The sequence below is a fragment of the Lemur catta genome, chromosome 13 (genome assembly GCF_020740605.2).
Source record: "Lemur catta isolate mLemCat1 chromosome 13, mLemCat1.pri, whole genome shotgun sequence".
In the NCBI taxonomy this organism is placed as follows: Eukaryota; Metazoa; Chordata; class Mammalia; order Primates; family Lemuridae; genus Lemur; species Lemur catta.
In genome coordinates, this window is record NC_059140.1 from 2,406,295 (window position 1) to 2,433,746 (window position 27,452).

A 27,452-nucleotide genomic window follows, 5' to 3' on the forward strand; every position below is an offset into this window, starting at 1 on the left:
ACAAGGCAACATAGATTTAAATGTTTCCTAAGGGTAAATGAAAGCAGTGAACTTAGCACCCAGGTTTTGCTAAAAGCAAATCACTGTGAATGGGAATGTGAAAAGATGTGTCACTGGGAAAGACAGAAAATGCAATGAATGAATTAGTTGAGGCAAAAACTGGAATTCTGCTCATTGATAATCCTTGAACTGAAAAAATGTGACTAAATTGCCTGAAATAAAGAAACTGTTAATTTTTCTTAAAACTGTTCTGACAATAATAATGGATTTTGTTCAAGGTGCATTTCGGCATGCTAGTGAACATGCTCAACATTTCACAAACATGTACATGCTTTTATTTAATTTTTGAAACAACCCTTTGATCTATAAAATTCTACATTTTACTGGTTTGCGAACGATGTTACTGGTTTTAAATGTCATACCTATATGTAACTATCATGAGTTAGCAGAGTGAAATAACTTTGATGTTTAAATCACCCTAAATTTGTGTTTTTTAAGGAACATCTGAATCATACAGAAGGTTTGTCAACTATACTTTGATAAACATTGTTTTAAATAAATTATATACATGTGAATTCTATCCTGAATTAGGCATCAATGCTTTGATATCCTATAAATAAGAAACTCCTAATTTTGCTCCATTACAGTTTCATTTTGTTTTTTGTTTGTTTGTTTGTTTGTTTGTTTTTTTATTTCAGATCTTCATGGGTGTACAAAAGCTCAGGTTATATACATTGTCCGTGTCCTGCCCACCCCCTGAGTCAGAGCCTCAAGCGTGTCCATTCTACAGACAGTATGCCTGGCACTCACTATGTACTCATAACTCCATCCCCTCCCCCCATCCCCACCTCCCCGAATCAGCACCTTCAAGCATGACCATTCCCCAGACGGTGGCAACACACTTATCATGTAGGCATACACCCATCCCCTCCCCCCACCCCCGTCTCAGTCTGATATCCAATTGGTATCCTTCCCCAATGTGCATTTAGGTGATGATCAGGGAAACCAATTATCTGGTGAGTACATGTGATGCTTGTTTTTCCATTCTTTGGATACTTCACTTAATATAATGGGTTCCAGCTCTCTCCAGGAGAACCAAAGAGATGTCGTATCATTGTTATTTCTTATAGCTGAGTAGTACTCCATGGTATACATATACCACAGTTTACTAATCCATTCGTGGATTGATGGGCATTTGGGTTATTTCCACATCTTTGCAATTGTGAATTGTGCTACTATAAGCATTCGGGTACAGGTGTCTTTGTTATAGAATGACTTTCGTTCTTCTGGGTGGATGCCCACTAATGGGATTGCTGGATCGAATGATAGCTCTACCTGAATCTGTTTAAGGTCTCTCCATAATGCTTTCCACAGGGGTTGCACTAGCTTGCAGTCCCACCAGCAGTGTATGAGTGTTCCTGTCTCTCCACATCCACACCAACATATGTTGTTTTGGGACTTTTTGATAAAGGCCATTCTCACCGGAGTTAAGTGGTATCTCATTGTGGTTTTGATTTGCATTTTCCTGATGATTAGGGATGTTGAGCATTTTTTCTTATGTTTTTTAGCCATTCTTATATCTTCTTTTGAAAAATTTCTATTCATGTTGTTTGCCCACTTTTTGATAGGGTTTTTTGTTTTTTTCTTGCTGATTTTTCTGAGTTCTAAATAGATTCTTGTTATCAGTCCTTTATCTGATCTGTAGTATGCGAAAATGTTTTCCCATTCTGTAGGCTGTCTATTTTCGTGACTGTTTCTTTGACTGTGCAAAAGCTTTTTAATTTAATTAGGTCCCATTCATTTATTTTTGCTGTTGCTGTGATTGCCTTAGGGGTTTTCTTCATAAATTCTTTGCCTAGACCAATGTCTGTAAGAGTCTTTCCTACATTTTTTTCTAGAATTCTAATTGTTTCCCATTAAGGTATAAATCTGTTATCCACCGTGATTTGATTTTTGTGAGAGGTGAAATCTGTGGGTCCTGTTTCATTCTTCTACATGTGCCTATCCAGTTTTCCCAGCACCATTTATTACATAGGGATTCTTGTAGCCAGAGTATGTTTTTGTCTCTTTTGTAAAAGATTAGATGGCTATATGAGGATGGTTTTATATTTGGACTTTCTGTTCTGTTCCACGGGTCTGTGTCCCTGCCCTTCTGGCAATACCATGCAGTTTTAAGAACCACAAGCCTATGTTATAGTTTGAAGTCTGGCAAATTAATACCTCCCATTTTGTTTTTATTGCTTAAAATTGCTTTTGCTATACGAGGTCTTCTCTGATTCCGTACAAAGTGCATAATTATTTTTTCTAAATCTATGAAAAATGGTGTTGGTAATTTAATAGGGATTACATTGAATCTATAGATTACTTTGGGTAGTTTAGACATTTTAACAATGTTGATTCTTCCAATCCACGAGCATGGTATGGCTTTCCACCTATTTACATGTTCTGCAAATTCCTTCCTCAGTGTTTCATAGTTCTCTCTATAGAGATCCTTTACCTCTTTAGTTAAATATATTCCTAGATATTTTATTTTCTTCATTGCTATTTTGAAGGGTATTGAGTCCTCAATTTGGTTCTCGGAGGGACTGTTATTGACATATATGAATGCCTCTGATTTGTGTGTATTGATTTTGTAACCTAAGACTTTACCGAATTCATTAATTAATTCCAGAAGTCCCTTCATTGAGTCCTTGGGGTTTTCCAGATATAACATCATATCATCAGTGAAGATTGAGAGTTTGATCTCTTCTGTCCCTTTTTGGACACCCTTGATTCTGCTCTCTTGCCTGATAGCTCTCGCAAGGACATCTAATACTATATTGAAAAGTAATGGAGACAATGGACAGCCTTGTCTGGTTCCAGTTCTGAGTGGGAATGCTTTCAATTTTTCCCCGCTCAGTATGATGTTGGCTGTGGGTTTCTCATATATAGCTTGTATCATTTTTAGGTAGGTCTCGTGTATGCCTATTTTGTAAAGCGTTCTTATCATAAAAGGGTGTTGAATTTTGTCAAATGCTTTTTGTATGTCTATTGAGACGATCATATGATCTTTATTTTTGCTTCTATTTATGTGGTCAATTACATTTATAGATTTTCGTATGTTGAACCACCCCTGCATCTCTGGGATGAAGCTTACTTGGTTGTGATGAATTATTTTTTTAATGAGCACTTGGATACGATTTGCTAGGATTTTATTGAGAATTTTTGCATTTTTGTTCATGAGAGAAATTAGTCTGTCGTTTTCTTTTTTTGTTGCATCCTCCTGTTTTTGGTATCAATGTTATATTGGCTTGGTAAAATGTGTTGTGGAGAATTCCATCCTTCTCTATACTGGAGAATAGTTTATATAGGATGGGCACCAGTTCATCTTTGTATCTGTGGTAAAATTCGGATTTGATTCCCTCTGGACCAGGGCTTTTCTTTATGGGAAGGTTTTTTATTGCTGTTTCAATTTCAGTTCTTGATATTGGTCTATTCAGGAATTCTATTTCTTCCTGATTGAGCTTGGGAAGGCTTTGTGTTTCTAAAAATTTGTCCATTTCCTCCTCATTTTCCAATTTGTGTGCATAAAGATTTTTGTAAAATTCATAGATAATGTCATGTATCTCTGTGGCATTGGTCGTGATTTCTCCTTTCATGTTTCCAATGGAAGTTATTAGAGATTTTTCTTTTCTGCTCTTGGTTAGTCTAGCCAGTGGTGTGTCTATTTTATTTACCTTTTCAAAGGACCAACTTTCTGTTTTATTAATTTCCCTTATACTATTTTTGTTGTCCTTTTCATTTCATTCTGATCTGATCTTAATAATTTCTTGCCTTCTGCTGGGTTTGGGGTCAGTCTGTTCTTCTTTCTCCAGCTGTTTGAATCTATTCATTAAGTTGTATATTTGTAAGTTTTCTGTCTTTTTGAAATAGGCATTTATGGAAATGAATTTTCCTCTCAGGACTGCTTTAGCTGTGTCCCATAGATTTTGATAAGTTGTGTCTTCTTTGTCATTTAATTCAAAGAATGTTTTGATTTCTGACTTGACTTCTTCCTTTACCAAATAGTTATTCTGGAGAAGGTTGTTTAGCTTCCATGACTTTGAGTAGGAATGAGAGTTCCTGTTAGGGTTCATTATTACTTTTATTCCACTGTGATCTGAGAAGATGCATGGTATGATTTCTATTTTTAAAAATTTTTTAAGACATGCTTTATGTCCTAGGATACGGTCAATCTTAGAGAATGTCCCATGAGCTGATGAGAAGAATGTATATTCAGTGGATTTCAGGTAGAATGTCCTGTAGATGTTATTCAGGCCCATTTGTTCTAGCATTCTGTTTAAGTCTACTATTTCTTTGCTTATTTTCTGCTTGGAGGATCTGTCCTGTGCTGTCAGTGGGGTGTTAAAGTCCCTTTATTTTTCTTTGTAATACTACTCACTGCATAGCCTCAGGTTGTATGTTTGAGTTTGTTGTTCTATTTTCTGCATCACCCACTGAAGATTAAATACAGGTTGTAGAATCTGTGTGTTTTAATCACCAAACACATCAGTACTGAGCAGCACTGACCTTAAACAGAAACTTACTGAATACTTTTTAAGGGAATAAATGTATCATAATGATGGTGATTGTACACTTTATTTTTATCTATTAGGTTATCAGTTCTTATAAAAATACATGTTATAAGAGGCAGAGGATGCTTATGATCCCATCAAGCGTACGTCTTCTACCATACCATGTACCTGTCATGTTTCAGACTCTGTATTTTCCATTCCTAGTGTTTATCAATTACAGAGCTGTAAAAAGGCTTTCTCATTTTTATGTGGTAACTTTTCTTTCAAACTTTTATTCATGCTTACCAAGGTTATATGAAGTAAGTGTTATTTTTAATCACTAAATTTGAATAATTGCAACACACTATTAATTGGTGCTTTTTACTGATGAAAAATCTATAACCCAAGATGACTACCCAAATCAATATCCTGGACAGAATGTGGCATCAGTGTTTCCTCCAGACAGAAGAACACACTGAAAACAGGAAATCTCATACCAAGACTAGAAAAAGGAAGAAGTAAAATGTGTGTTGGAAATAAAAGCAATGCCACAGTCACAACTGATGCACGTTTGGAATACTGAGTGAAGGAAAAACAAAATTCCTAAATTGATGTGACATAAAGAGAAAAAAAAAAGGAGCAGCAGCAGCTATAGGCTGGGTGCAGTGGCTCATGCCTGTAATGCCAGCCCTCTGAGAGTGCAAGGAAGGTGGATCACCTTAGCTCAGGAGTTAGAGACCAGTCTGAGCAAGAGTGACACCCTGTCTCTACTAAAAATAGGAAAATTAGCTGAACGTGGTGGCACATATCTTCAGTCTAAGATACTTGGAAGACTCAGACAGGAGGATCACTAGACCCTAGGAGTTTCAAGTTGCTGTGTGCTAGGCTGACAGCACTGTAGCCTAGGCTACAAAGCCAGATCATGTCTCAAAAATTGCTATGCAAAGAGTTGAATAACAAACACAAATTCCCAATGAATTGTCTGGACATAAAATGCTAGAATTTTTTCCAGAAAACAGAATTTATTCATTTGTCCTTTTTTTATTTGTTTGTTATAAATTATTAACATTTAATACAGAATGTCTTTCTTTTTTGGGGTAGATGCCAGTAATGGGATTTCTGGATCAAATGGTAGGTCTACTTGTATCTGTTTAACGTATCTCCATATTGCTTTCCACAGAGGTTGCACTCGTATGTAGTCCCAGCAGCAGTGTATGAGTGTTCCTGTCTCTCCACATCCACGCTAACATTTATTGTTTTGGGACTTTTTGATAAAGGCCATTCTCACTGGAGATAAGTGGTATCTCATTGTGGTTTTCATTTGCATTTCCCTGATGATTAGAGATGATGAGCATTTTTTCATATGTTTGTTGGCCATTCCTATGTCTTCTTTTGAAAAGTTTCTGTGCATGTCTTTTGCCCACTTTTTGATATGGTTGATTTTTTCTTGCTGATTTTCCTGAGTTCTAAATAGATTCTAGTTATCAGCCCTTTATCAGATGTGTAGCATGTGAAAATTTTTTCCCATTCTCTAGATTGTCTGCTTGCTCTTGTGACAGTTTATTTGGCTGTGCAGAAGATTTTTAATTTGATCAGGTCCCAATTATTTAGTTTTTGGTTCCTATGATTGCCTTAAGGATCTTCTTCATAAATTCTTTGCCTAGACCAATGTCTATAGGAGATATTCCAACATTTTCTTCAAGAATTCTTATAGTTTAATGCCTTAGGTTTAAGTCTGTTATCTACCATGAGTTGATTTTTGTGAGAGGTGAAAGGTGTGGATCCTGTTCAGTCTTCTACATGTGGTTATCCAGTTTGCCCAGCATCATTTATAAAATAAGGATTCTTTTCCCCAGTGTATGTTGTTGTCTGCTTTGTCAAAGATGAGATGGCTATATTAGGATGGTTTTATATCTGAGTTCTAAGTTCTGTTCTATTGGTCTATGTCTCTATTCCTGTGCCAGTACCATGTTGTATTGGTTATTATGGCCTTGTAGTATAGCTTGAAGTTTGATAAACTGATGCATGCCAATTTTTTCTTTTTGTTTAAGATTGCTTTTGCTATATGGGGTCTTCTCTGGTTCAATATAAAGTGTAGAATTATTTTTCTATATCTGTTAAAAATGATGTTGGTATTTTAATAGGGATTGCATTGAATCAAGATCAGTTTGGGTAATATAGACCTTTTAACAATGTTCATTCTTTTGACCCATGAGCTGGCATTGTTTTCAACCTGTTTACGTCCTCTGATATTTCCTTCCTCAGTGTTTTTTTTCTTATTTATTTTTTTATTTCTGCATATTATGAGGGTACAAAACTTTAGGTTATGTATATTTCCCTTGTCCCACCAACCCTGAGTCAGAGCTTCAAGTATGTCCATAACCTAGATGGTGCACATCGCACTCATTATGTATGTATACACCATCCCCTCTCCACCACCTCTGCCTGACATTAATGTTATTCCTAAATGTGCTCTTAGGTGATGATCAGTAAAACCAATTTTATGGTGAGTACATGTGGTGCTTATGTTTCCATACTTGGGATACTTCACTTAGTAGAATGGTTTCCAGCTCTATACAGAAAAATATAAGAGGTTCTATATCACCATTGTTTCTTATAGCTGAGTAGGACTCCATAGGATACATGTACCACATTTTGTTAATACACTTATGTATTGATGGGCACTTGAGTTGTTTCCACAAGTTTGCAAATGTGAATTGTGCTGCTATAAACATTTGAGTGCAGAGGTCATTTTTATACAATGTCCTTTGTTCTTTTGGGTAGATGCCCAATAATGGGATTGCCGTATCGAATGGTAGGTCTACTTGAATCTGTTCAAGGTATCTCCATATTGCTTTCCACAGAGGTTGCACTAGTTTGCAGTCCCATCAGCAATGTATGAGTGTTTCTGTCTCTCTGCATCCACACCAACATTTATTGTGTTGGGATTTTTGATAAAGGCCATTCTCACTGGAGTTAAGTGATATCTCATTGTGGTTTTGATTTGCATTTACGTGATGATTAGAGATGTTGGTGATTTTTTCATGTTTGTTGGCCATTCTTCTGCTTTCTTTTGAAAAATTTCTATTCATGTCCTTTGCCCAATTTTTGATAGGGTTGTTTGATTTATTTTTGCTGATTTTCCTGAGCTCTACATAGATTCTAGGTATCAGGACTTTATTGGATGCGTAGCCTGAAAAAATTTTTTTCTTATTGTTTCAGTTTTCTGTTTGCTCTGTGACAGTTTCTTTGGCTGTGCAGAAGACCTTTAATTTAATAAAGTCCCATTTATTTATTTTTATTGTTGCTGTGACTGCCTTTGGGGTCTTATTCATAAATTCCTTGCCTAGGCCAATGTATATAAAAGTTTTTCCCACATTTTCTTCTGGAATTCTAATAGTTTCACACCTTAGGTTTAAGTCTGTTACCCATCGTAATTTGATTTTCGTGAGGTGAGAAAGGTGTGGGTCTTGTTTAAGTCTTCCACTTGTAGCTATCCAGTTTTCCTAGCACCATTTATTGAATAAGGAATCTTTTCCCCAGTGTAGGATTTTGTCTGCTTTCTCAAAGATTAGATGGGTATATGAGGATGGTTTTATATCTAGATTCTCAATTCTTTTCCACTGGTCTGTGTCTTTGTTCTTGTGCCGATACCAAGCTGATTTAATAACCACAGACTTGTAGTATAGTTTGAAGTTTGGTAAATTAATACCTCCCATTTTATTCTTATTGCCTAAAATTGCTTTTGCTAAACAGGATCTTCTCTTGTTCCATACAAAATGTAAAAGTGATTTTTATATATCTGTGAAAAATGATGTTGGTAACTTAATAGGGATTGCATTGAATCTGCAAATCACTTTCGGTAGTATAGGCATTTTAACAATGTTGATTCTTCTGATCCACAAGCATGGTATGGTTTTCCACATGTTTATGTGCTCTCTTATCTCTTTTCTCAGTATTTCATAGTTGTCCCTGTAAAGATCTTTTACCTGATTAGTTAAAGATATTCCTAGGTACTGTATTTTCTTGGTTGCTATTGTGAAGGGTATTGAGTCTTTGATTTGGTTCTCAGTTTGATTGTTATTGGCATATATGAATGCCTCTGATTTGTGTGTATTGATTTTGTATCCTGAGACTTTACTGAATTCATTTATCAATTCCAGGAGCCTCTTGGTTGAATCCTTGGAGTTTTCTAGATATACTCTCATATCATCAGCAAAGAGTGAGAGTTTGATCTCTTCTGCCCCCATTTTGATGCCCTTAATTCTGCTATTTTGTCTGATTGCTCTAGCAAGATCTTCAGTACTATGTTGAATATAAGTGGGGATAGTAGGCAACCCTCTGGTTCCAGTTCTAAGTGGGAAAGCTTTCAATTTTTCCCCATTCAGTATGATGTTGGCTGTGGGTTTGTCATATATGGCTTGTGTCATTTTTAGGTATGCCTGTTTTGTTAAGCATTCTTATCATAAAAGAGTGTTGAATTTTGTAGAATGCTTTTTCTGCGTCTATTGAAAGGATCATATGGTCTTTGTTTTTGTTTCTATTTATGTGGTGAGTTATATTTATAGATTTGCTTATATTAAACCATCCTTGAATCTTTGGAATGAACCCCACATTGTCATGATGGATTTTTTTTTTTTTTGATAAGCACCTGAATTCAGTTTGCTAGGATTTGTTAAGAATTTTTGCATCTATATTTATAAGGGACATTGGTCTGTAGTTTTCTTTTTTTTTTTTTTTCTTTTTTTTTTTGCCTCCTTTCGTGGTTTTGTTATCAGGGTGCTGTTGGCTTTATCAAATGTGTTCGGGAGGATTTCTTCTTCTCAATGTTGTGGAATAGTTTCCACTGAATAGGCACAAGTTCTTCTTTGTGGGTATGCTAGAATTCACAATTGAAACCACCTGGTCCAGGACTTTTCTTTTAGGAAGGTTTTATATTGTGGTTTCGTATCAGTACTTGATATGTGTCTGTTCAGGAATTCTTTTTCTTCCTGAGTGAGCCCACGAATGCTGTGTGTATCTAAGAATTGTTCCATTTCCTGCACATCTTCCAGTTTATGTGCATACAGGTTTTCATAGTATTCATACATGATATTTTATATTTCAGTGGCATCAGTTGTAATTTCTCCTTTTTTATTCCTAATAGAGCTTGTTAGATTTCTTTCTTTTTGTGTGTTTCATTAATCTAGCCAGAGGCTTGTAAATTTTATTTATTTTTTCAAAGAAACATTTTTTTTGTTTTATTAATCTTCCATATACTTGTTTTTAATCAATTTCATTCAGTTCTGCTCTGATCTTTGCTATTTGTGTTCCTCTGTTGTGGCTTGGGGTCAGTTTATTCAACCTTTTCCAATTCGTTGAGATGATTCATTAGATTCTTTATTTGTGATCTTGCTGTACATTGGATGTAGGCATTTATGGGTATAATTTTTCCTCTCTGGACTGCTTTAGCTATGTCCCACATATTCTGATACCTTATTCCTCCTTTATAATTTAATTCAAAGAATATTTTGATTCCATCTTCATTTCTTCCTTAATGAAATAATTGATCAGCAGAAGGTTGTTTAGTGTCTATGACTTTGTGTCATGGAAATGAGAGTTTCTGTTGGAGTTGCTTTCTAATTTTATTCCACTGTGGTCTGAGAAGATGCATGGTATAATTTCTATTTTTAAAGAAAAATTTTGAGACATGTTTTATGGCCTAGGGTTTGGTGAATCCTAAAGAATGATTCATGAGCTAATGAGAAAAAATGTATATTCAGTGGTTTTTGAGTAGAATGTTCTGTAAATGTCAGTCAGGCCCATTTGTTCTAGAGTTCTGTTTAAGTCCATTATTTATTTGTTTATTTTCTGTTTGGAGGATCTGTTGTGTTCTATAAGAGTGGTCTTGATATCTCTGGCTGTTATAGGGTTGCTGTTTATCATTCTTTTTAGATCAAGTACGATGTGCTTTATGAATCTCAGCGCACCTGTGTTAGGTGCATAAGTATTTAGAATTGTTATGTCTTCTTGTTGAATTGTACTCTTCACTACCATACAGTGACCCTCTTTGTCTTTCATTACTTTTGCTTATTTGAAGACTAAGTTATCTGAAATCAGAACTGCCACGCCAGCTTTCTCTTGGCTTCTGTTTCCTTGAAATATTGTTTTCCATCCCTTCACCTTGAGTATCAATGCATCCTTGTGGTTTAGATGTGTTTCTTGAAGACAACAGAATTTGGCTTTTGTATATTCTTGCATTCAGCTAGCCTATGTCTCTTTAGTGGGCAGACCAAGCCATTCATATTCATTGAGACAATTGACAAATGGGGCAAATTTATGTTCATCCTATAGAGTTGAGCTTTGTTAGTTTGTTTTCTTTCTTCAGCCCTTATGGTATCTGGACTTTGATGTTTAGCTTTTGGATTATTTACTGGCATTAATGAGTGTTTATTGTGCTGATACTTGTGTAATACTCTTTTGAGTACTTCCTGGAGAGTAGGTCTTGTCTTGATGAGTTCCCTCAGTCTTTGCTTGTCTGAGAAGGTCTTTATTCCTGCTTCATATACAAAACTTAACTTTGCATGATACAAGATTCTAGGCTGGACATTATTCTGTTTGAGAAGAGTGAGAATGGGGCCCCAGTCTCTTCTTGCTTGTAAGGTCTCAGTTGAGAAGTCTGCTATTATTCTGATGGGTTTTCCTTTGTAGGTTACTTGCTTCTTTCACCTTACAGCTTGTAGGAGAGCCTCTTTGGTGGTTATTTTGGTCAGTCTGATGACTGTGTGTCATGGTGTCTCCCTGGTTGTGATGAATTTCCCAAAAGTCCTTTGAGCTTCTTGTACCTGGATATCTAGATTTTTACCAAGGCCTGGGAAATTTTCCTCTATTATATGCCTAAATAGCTTATCCAACCCTTGTGTAATTTCTTCTTCATCCTCTGGGATTCCTGTCATTCTCACGTTAGGCCTCTTCACATAATCTCATATTTCCTGCAGGCTTTGTACTTTTATCTTATTTCTCTGCTCTATCTCTGTGACTGACTTATTTAATTGAAAGGAGTTATCTTCAATCCCTGAGATTCTTTCTTGTGTTTGTTCTACACTGTTTTGAGGCTTTCCACTGTGTTTTATAATTCCTTGAATAAATTCTTCATTTCCAGGATTTCCATTTGATTTTTGTTTAATATTTCAATTTCTCTAGTGAATTTTTCTTCCAAGTCCTTGATTTTTTGTGTGTAGTTTCTTTGTGTTGATTATCCATTTCTTCTTGCATATAACTGAGTTTTCTTACAGTCCATGTTAGAAACTCTTCTACTGTCATTTTAGTGTTCTGAATTTGGTTGATGTCCGTTACTAGGGAGCTGGTGTTCCTCCTTGGGGGTGTGCTTCCTGTTTGATTCTTCATACTTCCAGTTCTTTTGCTGATTCCTTCTCATCTGTATCAGCTGTTGCCTTTTACCTTTAGATTTCTGTTTTAATAGTGGCATGCCTTGTTTAGTTTCTGAGTCAGTAGGTGGTGCTTGTGTGTGAGATTCAACCACACCCTGTATGCAATTAAAGGTTGTGAAGAATGACCTCCCTGTCAGTAGGTGGCTCTTGCTGGGAGCAGCAGACTATAGTGTTGTTTTTGGGTCCCTTAACCAGCTCTTGTTCCTCTGGAGGGGCACTCTAGTTCCTCAAGTGGTGGGTTGTGCCATGGGACTTCCAGGTTTGTCTTTATTCTTCACCTCAGTGGGGGCAGGTGGGAGAGTGGGTCTAGGCAGATCTGGATTGGGTGAGCCTTCCCTCAAGCACCACAAATGCTATTATTAGGGGTCAAAGTCCTGTTCTCTGATTCTGGACAAAGCTGCCAGGGAGGGGCTAAATTCATCCCACTCACCTGAAAAGTCTGCATGTGTTGGTACATCTGGCTGTGACCTGCAATCTGGATTAGGCCTTGCTCCTTTCTACCATCCCCTATTTCACAGTTTCTCTCGGCCCTCTGTCAGTGGGCAGTACCTCAAGCCAGTGGATTTCCCCTGGTTGTGATGTGGACTGGAAGGTGCCCTTCCCAGGATCTCAGCCTGAGCTGGATGTACAGTGCTCCCATGGGAGGAGGGTTGCCCCTCAAGCACACTGCCCTGCCCCTGAAGGCACACACACACCTCAGAAGGCTTGTTCAAAAATATCCATTCTGTGCCCCAGGGCAATGCGATGGAGACCTGGGTATATAGGGTCTGGTCTGTAGGCCTGTCCCTTGGGCCCGTACCTTAACAATATTGATATTAACTATGTAGTATAGTCTTAAAGGTATATGCAATCTATATTGTGTATATATATTACTATTCATGTAATATTTATACTCACATCAAAATACACTTTCCACATGTAATTAAAATTCCTTAAGCAGTATGTTACTTTGTTTTCATCATAAGTCTTCAATGTCTTGTGTTTATTTTGTACTTAGAGCACATTGCATCTTCTAGTCTGAGGACATGAAACAAGTAAAGAATGAGTGGGATGCACGAAATAATAATTATAGTATAAGAATTGGATAGAAAAATATGGCTTAATGGACACACAGTGCACAAGGAGCCATAGATCTTGTTAAATGGAGATGAGTTGAGTAATTCTCTTAGTGAGGTGCCTTGTTGTTCCACTTTAAAAATTGCCTACAGTACATTCTGATAAACAATATAGCAAATGAGGGGAGGTTTGAATAATTTGACTTCTTTTATATTGCTCTACCTAATGTTAAAAGTTTAAGGGGAAAGTAGTGGCCTGTTGGTACAGACACAATGTCAGTGGGGATTAGTTTATTATTTCCTGAGCCAGTGGACCCATGGGGTAAAAGATTTCAGAAAGTCATTTCAGTATTCATTGGAGATCTCCTTACCCCCACTTTCAGAGTTGCTGGCACAAAAGTGTGGAATTATCCTTGCCTTTGCAGGAATGTCAGTAGAGGGAACATCAACAATACCATCCACTGATACAGGGCACAAGGCTTCCAGCTTGCTTTGGGGCAAACTAAATTCAGAGAGATGACACGGTTTCCCCAAGGCCACGGCATGTCAGAGGAAACACTAGAGCTAGCTCTCCTGATTCTTGCCATGGTTTATTACCTGAAATGGGTAAAGCATCTGAACTGAGCACCGCTGCTTGTTTCAATTCTCCCTCAGATTCTTTTAAATGAAAACATCTAACAAAAACAGCAGACATTTCATACTAGTCCATTCAATCTGCTATAACAAAACAAACTAAATAGCTTATAAACAACAGAATTTTATTTCTCACAGTTCTGGGGAAGTCCAAGATCAAGGTACCTGCGGATTCAGTGTCTGATGGAGGCCTGCTTTCTGGTTCACAGGTAGTGCCTTCGCACTATGTCCTCACATGGTGGAAGGATAAACAAGCTCCATGGGCCTATTTTACAAAAGCATTAATCCTATTAATGGGAGCTCTACCCTCATAGCCTAATCATCTCCCCAAGGCCCCAGCTCCTGATACTACCATGTTGGGGGTTAGGATTTGAACATATGAATTTTGGGGACACAAAAATTCAGATCATTGTACATTCCCATCATTATCCTGGTTTGCACAATGCCATTTCCTTCCTAACCACTCATTCCAACCTTCCTAGGGCTGGCCACCTCAGCATATGACCTGTGCAGCTACACAAGGTTCCACACTCAAAAGGGCCCCATGCTTGGTTTAATGAACTGCTGTTATCATATTGAAATTTTTAATAATTTTATCTTGCAAATGCATGTAAGCACAGGAGTTTTTCTGGTGGCAGCAGCATTAGAATGCAGTTTGGGTCCAGCAATGGTACCTGCACATGTGGACTTAGGCAGCACACACACAGCAATTTGCTTGGCCTTCTCATATGTGCACACACACACACACACACACACAGACACAAAGTTTGGAATAGTTTATGGTACCACAGGACCCCAAGACAGTGGCTGGGGTGGGACTAGGCTAGACTGGTGGTGGTGATGGCAGCAGCAGCAGCACAGGTAGCAGAAGGGGTACAAGTGGATACAACTGGGAGGAGAGGAGGTGACCTTCCTGGGAGCAGCACTGACTGGAAGTGGGAGGAAGATTTTCCGTTCTGTCCCAGAACCCATCCTTGTGGTGTTCACAAAATATTATGAACTATCTGGCTGAATACCAGGACAAGAAATACCAGGGCATTACCAATAAACTTTGTCATTAAATTATTACAAAATAAAAGTGTATACACGGTCAAGTTGTTGGTGTATACACCAACAAGTTCAGAATCTATGGCTATAAAAACTGCTACAACATTGCAAAGCAAATACCTGCAGGCACAGATACAGGGATAAAACTTAAATATCCTTTAAATAATTAAAATATTAAAATTAAAAATTACTTAATGAAAAATTACACTTATTTATGAAGATTCAAATGAATCAATTGTTAACCATAAAAAAAAATTCTAAATTAATTGACCTTGTAATTGAAGATAGGGTGATAAACAGGCATGGAAGCATTAAAATATTTCCCAATTTTTGATAGGACTACCACAAGTTATCAGAAATGTAAGAAGAATTATTAAAATGCTGGTGATTAAATCCATATTTAAACCTAAATTGATATTTATATGGAATTGATTTTTATGAATAATTGCACCTATTTATTTATTTATTATTTTTGAGACAGAGTCTCACTCCGTTGTCCAGGTGAGAATGCCATGGCATAAGTCTCACTCACAGCAACCTCCAACTCCTGGTCTCAAGTGATACCCGTGCCTCAGTATCCCAAATAGCTAGGACTGCAGGCTCACATCACCACTTGCAGCTAATTTTTCTATTTTTAGTAGAGACGCGGCCTTGCTCTTGCTCACGCTGGTCTCGAACACCTGACCTCAAGTGATCCTTCCACCTTGGCCTCCCAGAGTGCTAGGATTACAGGTGTGAGCCACTGCTCCTGGCCAATACTGGACCTTTTTAAAAAAAACATGCTCCTTGAGAGTCATCAGCTACAGATGCATAACAATTTTTATTTTGAAATAATTTCTCAGAAATTTATCATAATAATTTTATGGCTTATAAACACAGATCATTGTCTCAGTAACATAAACACACCTAGTTTTCCCAGTAACATAAACAAAAAGATTATTTTTAAAATTTATAATCATTAGGAATTGTGACCTAGCATGTACCATGAAGACTAGCAGCACTTTGAATTATATTGATTGAAAATTACATTTCTAAGGGAATGTATTTTTATGTTCTAATAAAAATATGTAGAGAAATGTGAGCCACAAAAATTTTATAATCAATAAATATATCATATGATAAAATATTGCTACTTGTTATCTATAAAATTATGACACCAGAATGTTTGTAATTACATTACATTTTATATCTAGCACATTAATTTAAAAAAGTCTTTATGTTTTCATACCTTCAATGGCATTTTTCCTTACTCTTTAAACAATGGGTTCCATATTTTATTTTGCACTGCAAATTATGGAGATTCCTTAACCCATCTCCTTCCTGTCATGCCTCATAGAGTAAAGAGTATTTCTATGCATGATAGTGCTGGGCAATGATAGCATTTCGCACAAGAAGTTCACCTGAGCTAAGACACTATTATTGGATGTAATCATAAAATGTGTTTAGGAAAGTGACCAAGCAGTAATATCAATGAATAAAATGTGCTCATAGATATTTTCCCAATTCCTTTCAGTGAAAGTATGAGATGTAATGAGTGGACAATAAAACCCCAATTGATAGATTTTACTTAATACAAGCGGTACAGTGGCTATTTAGTATATATGCAGAGTGTGTGCTGAGTGTGAGAAAGGATGATACGAATTTCCTTGACATTACTAGCTCCCACTGATTAGATAAAAACTTGACCCACTTATCTTACAATTAACCTCTAATCATTCTAATCATTCTTTTTTTATTCTTATTTCAGCATATTGTGGGGGTACAAAAGTTTTGGCTATGTATATTGCCCTTGCCCTCCCCACCCCCCAAGTCAGAGTTTCACATTCTTGATCTCTGTTGGCACCTCCTGGTCCTTATTGTTGATCTGAGATATCCTTGATGTTAAATCACTTCTGTAGGATTTGTTCCCTTACAAGAAGCATAAATTTGTCCTATGTCACCCAGAGTAGTAAAAGGACTACAGAAAACCTGATGAGCTATCTGCTAAATCCCTGTAATAATAAGTTCCCTAAATTGAAAGACAGAATAACTGGTATAGGCAAATGAATGGTTTACAATGAGCCTACATACGAACATGTATGATGAAAACAAGAAATATTATGGCATCATTCAATTAGGTCTACCCATTCAGAAAATATTTATTTTTTTGTTTTAGACAAAAACAAGTAATAAATTGAAAGTAATCAGAAAATAAATTGAAAATAATAAAATTATTATACTGAATGCCGAATTCAGTTAGGCAACTTTCATTTTCATTTCTATATGACAAGAAAAGAATTTTCATTGACAGCATAAAACCTAAATGCTTTCAAAATTGAGGGAAGGAACTCCATAAAGAAAAAGCAGTTTTTAGAATTGTACACATACTTGTAAGACAATCTTGCCCAGATATGAGTGATTTTCTTCCTCTCTAGATTATTTTTCGTTCCTGCTAAATTCATAAAATGATACTTGTAATTACTATATACTTTTACAGAGATGCAGCTGAGTCCTGGGGACAGAGGCACGAAGTTTATCTACATTTTCACAGAGCGGATTCTCTGACCCACTCGTCTCAGGGCCCCCATCACCTCCCTGTTTCTTAGGCTGTAGATGATAGGGTTGAGCATCGGGGTGAGGATGGTGAAGAAAACAGCCAGAGCCTTGTCCTCTGTTGCAGATCGGAGGGATCTTGGGCGTAGGTAGGTGTAAGCAAAGGGAGCATAGTAGAAAGTCACCACGGTGAGGTGGGTGCCACAGATTGAATAGGCCTTCTTCCTGCCTTCTGCTGAGTGCATGCGGTAGAGAGCAAGGAGAATCCGACCATAGGAACAGGCAATAACAATAAAAGGAAAGACAAGAAAGAGGGTGGTGCTCACAAACACTGTGCATTCATAGACCCATGTGTTCATGCAGGCCAGAGTCAACATGGCTGGGACATCACAGAAGAAATGATTAATGGCCCTTGATCGGCAATAAGGGATATGGAGTGCATATGTAGTGTGGGCACAGGAGTTGATCGACCCTATTATCCAAGATCCTGTTATCATCAGCACACACACTCTTTTGCTCATACAGACGGGATAGTGCAGAGGAAAGCAAATAGCCACATAAGGATCATAGGCCATAGATGTCAGGAGCAGTGCTTCTGCACCTCCTAACGTCAGGAAGAAGAAACTCTGAACCCCACATCCGATGAAGGAGATGGACTTGTTTCCAGACAGAAAACCAGAAGCCATCTTCGGGACAATGGTAGAGATGTAGTTGATGTCAATGAGGGAGAGCTGACTAAGTAAGAAATACATGGGTGTATGGAGGTGGGGATCCAGGATGATGAGGAGGATCATGGATTGGTTGCCAATTAGAGCCATTAGGAAAATGAGAACTATGAGAATGAAGAGGAAAAGGCCAATTCTTGATGATGGGAATAGCCCCAATAAGATGAAATCAGTTGATGTCTGATTATAATACTCCATGAGGTATTCATATGATATTTCCTAAGGGATAGAGAAGAGTAAGCAGGTTAAGTCCAGTATTCCCCTTTATTCCATGAATCCGAGTGTATGCCTGAAGCTGGAGATAGGACTGAACTCCACATACACTGTTTTTTCCTATGCCTACGTATTCTATACATACATATGCCTAAACATACATGATAAAATCTAATCTATAAATTTGGCATTATAAGAGATTAACAATAACTAATAATAAAATAGAATAATTAAAACAAACCATTATAAAAGTTATGTGAATGAGGTTTCTCTCTCTCTCAAAGTATCTCATTGTGCTATACTCATCCTTCTTTTTCTTGTGATGATGAGAGATGCTAAAGTCCCTAGATGATGAAAATCCCTAGATGATGAAATAAAGTCAGGTAAATAATGTACGCATTGTGGTGTAATTTTCCACCACTACTGAAAGTCAATTTAAAACTTACAAGGTGTTTATAGCTGCAATTTTTCTGTGTAATATTTTCAGGTGATAGTTGATCGTAGGTAACCTAATCCATGGAAAGCAAAAAAGTGAATAAGAGGGGCTACATTATAGAATGTTAAGCCAATTTTAAAAAATTTCTTATTTGAGACCATGAATTATTCATAAAATTTTATAGCTCTTAAGTGAAGAAGCTCTTATCGATTTTGAAAAATAAAATATTTATTTCTTGTCCAGTGATTACTATTTGCTAAGGCAAATATCTATGACCAAATTTTAAATAAATATGTAAATTTATAAGAATAAAACATTTCTATTACAACTTCAGTGAGATATGAATGTTTTCATGACCAACAAAAATTCAGATATCATCAAAGTCAGATGTTATAATCAAAACATATGCATATAAAGACAATAAAAATTCACACATTATAGATCCACATTATAAATAAGTTAAGATTACCCCTAAGAGAGAAATTCTCTTCCATATTTACTCTTTAAGACATACCCCTGGAGAGAAAGATGGTGGAGTGGAGGTGACCTCCTGGATTCGTGCTCCTGGAGAGGAAGGCATGGATCTCAGTCTGCCACAATGTTAGAGGATCACTCCCCTGCAAGAACAGCAGTGTGAATTCACGGAGAATCAGCGTGGGACACAGAGAGAAAGTAAAGACTGAGGTGAATGGGAAATCAGATTGTGAAAATCTGGAGAGTGTGGGAAGGACAATAGAGAGGGGAGTGTGGGACGGCTGTGCCCGCCTCACCAGCAAGTGAGGGGGGTTCAGCCCCACAGGAAAGCGGCCTGTTTCCCCACTGACCTCCACACCCACTCAATCACGGATCTGCCTGAGCCAGTGTAGAATCACTGTGGGAGATGTAGGGCTCTGTGGAGAGGAGACAATAGCGTGAGATATTTTGGACCCCAGAGCTCTGTGTGCAGACTGCAACTGGCAGGAGAGGGTTTGTGCTAGGCTGCAGCAAAAGACACCTGGGGGACTCTGAACTGTCTCCTTTATGTGGGCGGCTGGGCTCCCTCAATCCCCAGCTCCTCCAGCCCCTGCCGGACTCTGAACATTAGCCCCCAGTGCCAACAGTCGGTGGGTGGGCAGCCGCCATTGTCAGGGTCCACAGCCTAGCTGATGTGCAGTGATTGGGAACCAGGTGGCTCCCTGGGTGGCTCCCTCCCCTAGTTCATGGATCCCCACTAGGAGCTCCACCTTTGCCTGAACACTGAGTGCTTCCCCAGTCGAGAGAGTGTAGTGTGGTCCTTGGGGACATTGGGGTGGGGCGGACCATCACCCTCAGGAGCTGCAGCAGCAAGGGCACCGGGTGAACAAGGGCACCACCCCGTCCCACTAGCCACTTTTGTTGGCACAGAGAGAGGTAGAAACCACCTCAGGAGTGGAAGAGGCAAGAAAAAAGTCTTTCTTTTTGCAGTTAGAACAGCCCAGTGACTTGACCCTCAAACTGGTTTTGGGTCAAATTGATTCTCTGGGGCTGGACCCAACAGGAGCAACCCCCCTGCTGAGGTAGCAAAATCCTGAACAACACGTGAAGAGCTCCCCCTAGTGACAGAGGAGGCAGCTTACCTGGGCTGCTACACAGCCAAAGATCGGCACGCACAGCATGCCTCTATCCACACTAGAGCTGAAAGAAGGGACCTAACGATTGATCCAGATGGGAAGGGCTCAGAAAAAGAACTCTGGGAGTATAAAGAATTAAGCTGAAATCCTGCCCTCAAAGAGGATTACTAGTTCTCTACCAATTGACACAAACCAGATTCAAAACAGCAACATGTAACAGGAAAAATTTCAAACATGGATCATAAATAAGCTGAATATTATGCAAGAAAAAATGGATAAACAGCACTAAGAAACCACAAAAAAGACCCAGGACTTGGGAGAAAAATTCAAAATCTAACTGAACTCCAGGAAATGAAGAATTTATTCAGGGAGGTACAAAACACAGTGGAAAGTCTCAAGAGCAGGGAAGATCAAACAAAAGAAATAATCTCAGAGATCAAACATAACACTTTCCAATTAAATAAGTCAGTCACAGAGATAGAGCAAAGAAATAAGAGAGAATACCAGAGTCTACAAGAAAGGTGGAATTATGTGAAGAAGCTTAATGTGAGAGTTATTGGCTTCCTGAGGGTGAAGAAGACAATAAGCAAAGGCTGGATAAGCCATCTGAAGATATAATTGAGGAAAATTTCTCAGGCCTTGACAAAACTCTAGATATACAGATTCAAGAAGCTAAAAGAACCTCTGAGAGATTCATACCAAATAGAAACACACCACATCATACAGTTATCAGACTGACCAAAATATCCACTGAAGAGGCCCTTCTTCAACTGTAAGGAGAAAGAAGCAAATAACATATAAAGGAAAGTCCATCCGAATCACGCCAGATTTCTAAACTGAAACCTTACAAGCAAGAAGAGTTTGGGGCCCCATTGTCATTGTTCTGAAGCAGAATAATGCCCAGCCTAGAATCTTGTACCCAGGTAAGCTTAGTTTTATATATGAAGGTGAAATTAAGACATTCTCAGATAAACAAAACCTCAGAGAATTCACCAACACAAGACCAGCTCTCCAAGAAGTACTCAAAACAGAGTTACACATAGACCAGCACAAGAAAGACCACGAATGGAAAACTACTCAAGAGATAAAGATAAAAACCCAGTTATCACAATGGCTCAAGAGAGAAAACAGAACAATGAAATTCAACCCAACATGAGGAACAGAAATCTGTCTCACTTATCAGTTCTCTCATTAAATGTGAATGGCTTGAATTCCTCACTCAAGAGAGATAGACTGGCGCAATGGACAAAAAAAATAAAAGCCAAGTATATGCTGTCTTCACGAAACTCATCTAACCTGCAAGGGTGCATTTAGACTGAAAATAAAAGGGTGGAAATCGATATTTCAAGCAAAAGGAAGCCGAAAGAAAGCTGGTGTGGTGGTTTTAATCCCTGATAACTTAGTTTTTAAATCAATAAAAGTAATGAAAGACAAAGATGGTTACTATATACTGGTGAAGTGTACAATTCAACAAGAAGACATAACTACACTAAATATATATACACCCAACTTAGGTGCACCCAGATTCATTTAACACACCACTGACAGTACAGGACAGATCCTCAAAAAAAAATTAAACAAAGAAATAATGGACTTAAAATAGAATGCTAGAACAAATGGCCCTGACTGACATCTACAGGACATTCTACCCAAAATTCACTGAATATACTTTCTTCTCATCAGATCATAGGACATTCTCCAAGATTGACCATATCCTAGGATATACAGCATGTCTTAGAAAATTTAAAAAAAATAGAAATTATACCATGCATCTTCTCAGATCACAGAGCAATAAAAATAATAATGAATCCTAACAGAAATTCTCACTCCTACTCAAAGTCATGGAAGCTAAACAACCTTCTCCTGAACGACTATTTTATAAATGAAGAAATCAAGATGGAAATCAAAAGATTCTTTGAATTAAATGACAAAGAAGATACAACTTATCAAAATCTGTGGGACACAGCTAAAGCAGTCCTGAGAGGAAAATTTATTTCCATAAATGCCTATATCAAAAAGACAGAAAACTTACAAATAGACAATCTAATGAATAGACTCAAAAAGCTGGAGAAAGAAGAAAGTCCAACCCCAAACCCAGCAGAAGGAGAGAAATTATTAAGATCAAATAAGACCTAAATGAAAAGGACAACAAACAAACCATAAGGGAGATTAATAAAACAAAATGTTGGTTCCTTGAAAAGATAAACAAAATAGAGACACCTCTGTCTAGACTAACCAAGAGCACAAAAGAAAAAAATCTAAGAACCTCCATCAGGAACATGAAAGGAGAAATCACGGCCGATGACACAGAGATACATGATATCATTTATGAATTCTACAAAAATTTTTATGTACACAAATTGGAAAATGTGAGGGTTTGGACAAATATTTAGAAAAACACAGCCTTCTTAGGCTCAACCAGGAAGAAATAGAATTCCTAAATAGAACAGTATCTAGATCTGAAATCAAAACAGCAGTAAAAAAGCTTCCCAAAAAGAAAAGCCCTGGACCAGATCGGTTCACAAATGAATTTTACCATACCTACAAAGAACAGCTGCCCGTCCTACATAAACGATTCTCCAGTCTTGAGAAGGATGGAATTCTCCCCAATACATTTTGTGAAGCCAACATAATTTTGATACCAAAACCAGGAAAGGGTGCAACAAAAACATAAAACTGCAGACCAACATCCCTTATGAATAAAGATGCAAATATTCTCAAAAAATCCTGGCAAATCGAATTCAAGTGCTTATCAAAAAAATAATCCATCACGACCAAGTGGGGTTCATCCCAGAGATGCAAGGGTGGTTCAACATATGCATATCTATAAATGTAATTCACCACATAAATAGAAGCACAAATAAAGATCATATGTTCCACTCAATAGATGAAGAAAAAGCATTTCACAAAATTCAACACCCTTTGTGATAAGAGCAATTAACAAAATAGGCATAGATGAGGCCTATCTAAAAATGATACCAGCCATATATGAAAAACCCACAGCCAACATCATACTGAATAGGGAAAAAGTGAAAGCATTCCCACTTAGAAGTGGAGCCAGACTAGGCTGCCCACTGTCCCCATTACTTTTCAACACAGTATTGGAAGTCATTGCAAGAGCTATCAGGCAATACAGCAGAATCAAGGGAGTCCAAATAGGTAAAGAAGAGATCAAACCCTCACTCTTTGCTGATGATATGATGTTATATCTGGAAAATCCCAAGGAGTCAGCCAAGAGACTCCTGGAATTGATCAATGAATTCAGTAAAGTCTCAGGATACAAAATCAATACACACAAATCAGAGGCATTCATATATGCCAATAACAGTCAAATGGAGAACCAAATTAAGGACTCAGTACCCTGAAAAATAGAAAGAAAGACAATCAAATACCTAGGAATATATTTAAGGAGGTAAAGGACCTTTATAGGGAGAAGTACGAAACACTGAGGAAGGAAATAGCAGAGCATGTAAATAGGTGGAAAACCATACCATGCTCATGGATCGGAAGAATCAACATTGTTAAAATGTCTACACTGCCCAAAGTTATCTACAGATTCAATGCAATCCCTATTAAATTACCAACATCATTTTTCACAGATATAGAAAAAATAACTTTACTCTTTGTATAGAACCAGAGAAGACCCCGTATAGCAAAAGCAATTTTAAGCAACAAAAATATAATGGGAGGCATTAATTTTCCAGACTTCAAACTATACTACAAGGCTGTGATTATTAAAACTGCTTTGTATTGGCACAAGTGTAGGGACACAGACCAGTGAAACAGAACAGAAAATCCAAATATGAAACCATCCTCATATAGCCACTTAATCTTTGACAAAGCAGACAGAAACATACTCTGGGGACAAGAATCCCCATTCAATAAATGGTGCTGGGAAAATTGGATAGCCACATGTAGAAGACTGAAACAGGACCCACAGCTTTCACCTCTCACAACAATCAAATCACGGTGGATAACAGACTTAAACTTTAGGTGCGAAACTTTTAGAATTCCAGAAGAAAATGTAGGAAAGTCTCTTCCAGATATTGGACTAGGAAAAGAATTAGTGAAGAAGACCCCTAAGGCAATCACAGCAACAACAAGAATAAGTAAATGGGACCTGATCAAAATAAAAAGCTTCTGTACAGCCAAAGAAACAGCCATGAGAGTAAACAGATAACCTACAGAATGAGTAAAAATTTTCACATACTACACAGCAGATAAAGTACTGATAACAAGAATCTATTTAGAACTCAGGAAAATCATTAAGAAAAAATTGAACAATAGTATTAAGAAGTGGGCAAAGGACATGAATAGAAATTTTTCAAAAGAAGACATAAAAATGGCTAACAAACATACGAAAAAAATGTTCAACATCTCTAATCATTAGGAAAATGCAAATCAAAACCACAATGAGATATCACTTAACTCTAGTGAGAATGGCTTTTATCAAATAGTCCCAAAACAATACATGTTAGCAGGAATGTGGAGAGACAGGAACACTCATACACTGCTGGTGGAACTGTAAACTAGTGCAACACCTATGGAAAACAATATGGAGATACCTTAAACAGATTCAAGTAGACCTACCATTCAATCCAGCAATCCCATTATTGGGCATCTACTCAAAAGAACAAAAGTCATTCTACAAAAAAGACACCTGTACCCGAATATTTATAGCAGAATAATTCACAATTGCAAAGATGTGGAAACAACCCAAATGCCCATCAATTCATGAATAGATTACCAAAATGTGGTATATGCATACCATGGAATATTACTCAGGTATATGAAATAACAGTGATATGGCATCTCTTTGGTTGTCCTGGAGAGAGTTGGAACCCATTCTATTAAGGGAAGTATCCCAAGAATGGAAAAATAAGCACCACATGTACTCACCAGCAAACTGGTTTCCCTGATCATCACCTAGGTGTGCATTTGGGAATAACACCAGTAGGGTATCGGACAGAGGTGGGGCTGGGGGGAAGTGATGAGTGTGTACCTACTTGATGAGTGCCATGCGCACTGTTTGGGGAATGGACACACTTGAAGTTCTGACTGGGGGGGATGAGGGGAGGGGATGGGTGCATACCTATGTGATGAGTGTGATGAGCACTCCCTAGGGAATGGACAGGCTTGAAGATGAGACTCAGGGGGATGGTGGGGAAAGGGCAATATATATAACCTGAACTTTTCTACTCCCATAATGAGCTGAAATAAAAAAAAAATACTACATAAAAATTGTTAAAAAAAAAAATACATACCCCTAAAACTACAGAATCCTATCACTCATTTTCAGGAAATATATTTGCTTTTTAAGTGGTCTTTGCACAACAATGCCAAGTTAAACTTCCTTCAAGTTGAGTATCATTTAATTCTTCTATTTAGAAATTTTGTGTGAATCCTTATTGCCAGGGACATCTTACACAAAGTCCTATTAATTCATACTTTTAATTTTCAATGTTCACGACAATCCATTTTCTTTTAACTCCTAACCCTATTTCAGAATATTCTATTTGAAGCAGACCCTTTATCTAAATAGTTGTTTATCAATGCCATGTTCATTTTAGCTTCCATCTCTCTGCTCAAGCTCTCCCCACATAGGATCTGCATTCTTTCTCATTGCTTCTCTCATTCTTAGATAACGTCATACAGTGCCTTCTGGATCCTTCAGAAAAAGTAATCTGGATAGAGATATCATAAGTCACCTAATGGAGAAAAGGGAAATAGCATGCTTAGAGCCTTCTGGATAGAGGCTTGTAGGAGAATTCAACTCCACATAAAACATATCAGTGGACAATTTTTCACAGTATACTTAAAAGGCTGTAGTGTTTTGCTCTAAATATGATTCTAGAGTCAAAGGTCACCAGACTTTTAAGGAAGTATGACATCAAAGAGTAAGGTCCACACAGTGTGCATACACTAATACACCCACAAAAACATGCATGCTCACACACACTCATACACATATGTACACTGAGTTAAAATGATCAGAAAAATGCATAAAGACAATGGTTTTCTTGAATTACTAATTCATATCTTCCTAGAATGAGTTGCTTTGAAAACCACAAAATGAATATCATTAGCTTTATAAAGGAAGTGACAGGTAACAATAAAGGACTCTTGGAAATTAAAAATATAATAATTGATAAAATATTAAAGGAAAGTTTCAAAACACAAAAGGAAAAATACATCAGAAGGAAAATAAAACAGACACAACCCATGAAAATGTTGACATTCACGAATGATAGGAAAATTAGAGAATTAATACAGAATGACTAACATATGTTTATAGGCATTCCTAGAATTGTATATAGCAAAATAATAATGAAGTATATATTATAAAAATAATTTTCTCAGAACTGAAATATATGAGCTGCCATATTCAAACAGCACACAATAAATAGAAAAAATAGACAATAAATATTTTATTTAAAAAAAATTTTCATAAAAATTCTAAGTCTTCTTGAAAATATATTTTTTTATTTTTTATTTTTTATTTTTTATTTTTTATTTTTTTTTTATTTCAGCTCTTCATGGGGGTACAAAAGCTCAGGTTATATACATTGTCCGTGTCCCACCCATCCCCCTGAGTCAGAGCCTCAGGCATGTCCATTTTCCAGACAGTGCACCTGGCATTCACCATGTAGTCATACCTCTATCCCCTCCCGCACCACCTCCCCGAGTCAGCACCTTCAAGCATGAGCATTCCCCAGACGGTGCACAACACACTCATCATGTAGGCATACATCCATCCCCTCCCCCCACCCCCCCGTCTCAGTCTGATATCCAATTTGTATCCTTCCCCAATGTGCATTTAGGTGATGATCAGGGAAACCAGTTTTCTGGTGAGTACATGTGATGCTTGTTTTTCCATTCTTTGGATACTTCACTTAATATAATGGGTTCCAACTCTCTCCAGGAGAACCAAAGAGATGTCGTATCATCGTTATTTCTTATAGCTGAGTAATATTCCATGGTATACATATACCACAGTTTACTAATCCATTCGTGAATTGATGGGCACTTGGGTTGTTTCCACATCTTGAAAATATTTTTTAAAAATTGTCATTATCACAGATAAAGACAAAATTCTAAAATCTTCTTGAGAGAAATAATATTAATAATGACAAAAATATGTATGTGTATTAATAAAATCAGGTTTGTAATAATTAATATTTTTTTATTTTAGCAATAAAGTCTAGAAAATGAAAGGATGCTATTAACTACTCCCCTTAGATATACAGAGTGATGTAACTG

General features: G+C 37.3%; 1 protein-coding gene across 1 annotated transcript; it reads right to left on the reverse strand.

Annotated features, from left to right (window-relative positions):
* Positions 1-17,213: 17,213 nt before the first annotated feature.
* Positions 17,214-18,152, reverse strand: LOC123648974 (olfactory receptor 2L3-like). The gene has a single exon (XM_045566909.1). The coding sequence runs from the start codon at positions 18,150-18,152 to the stop codon at positions 17,214-17,216; it is 939 nt and encodes a 312-aa protein (XP_045422865.1).
* Between the last annotated feature and the right edge of the window lie 9,300 nt (positions 18,153-27,452).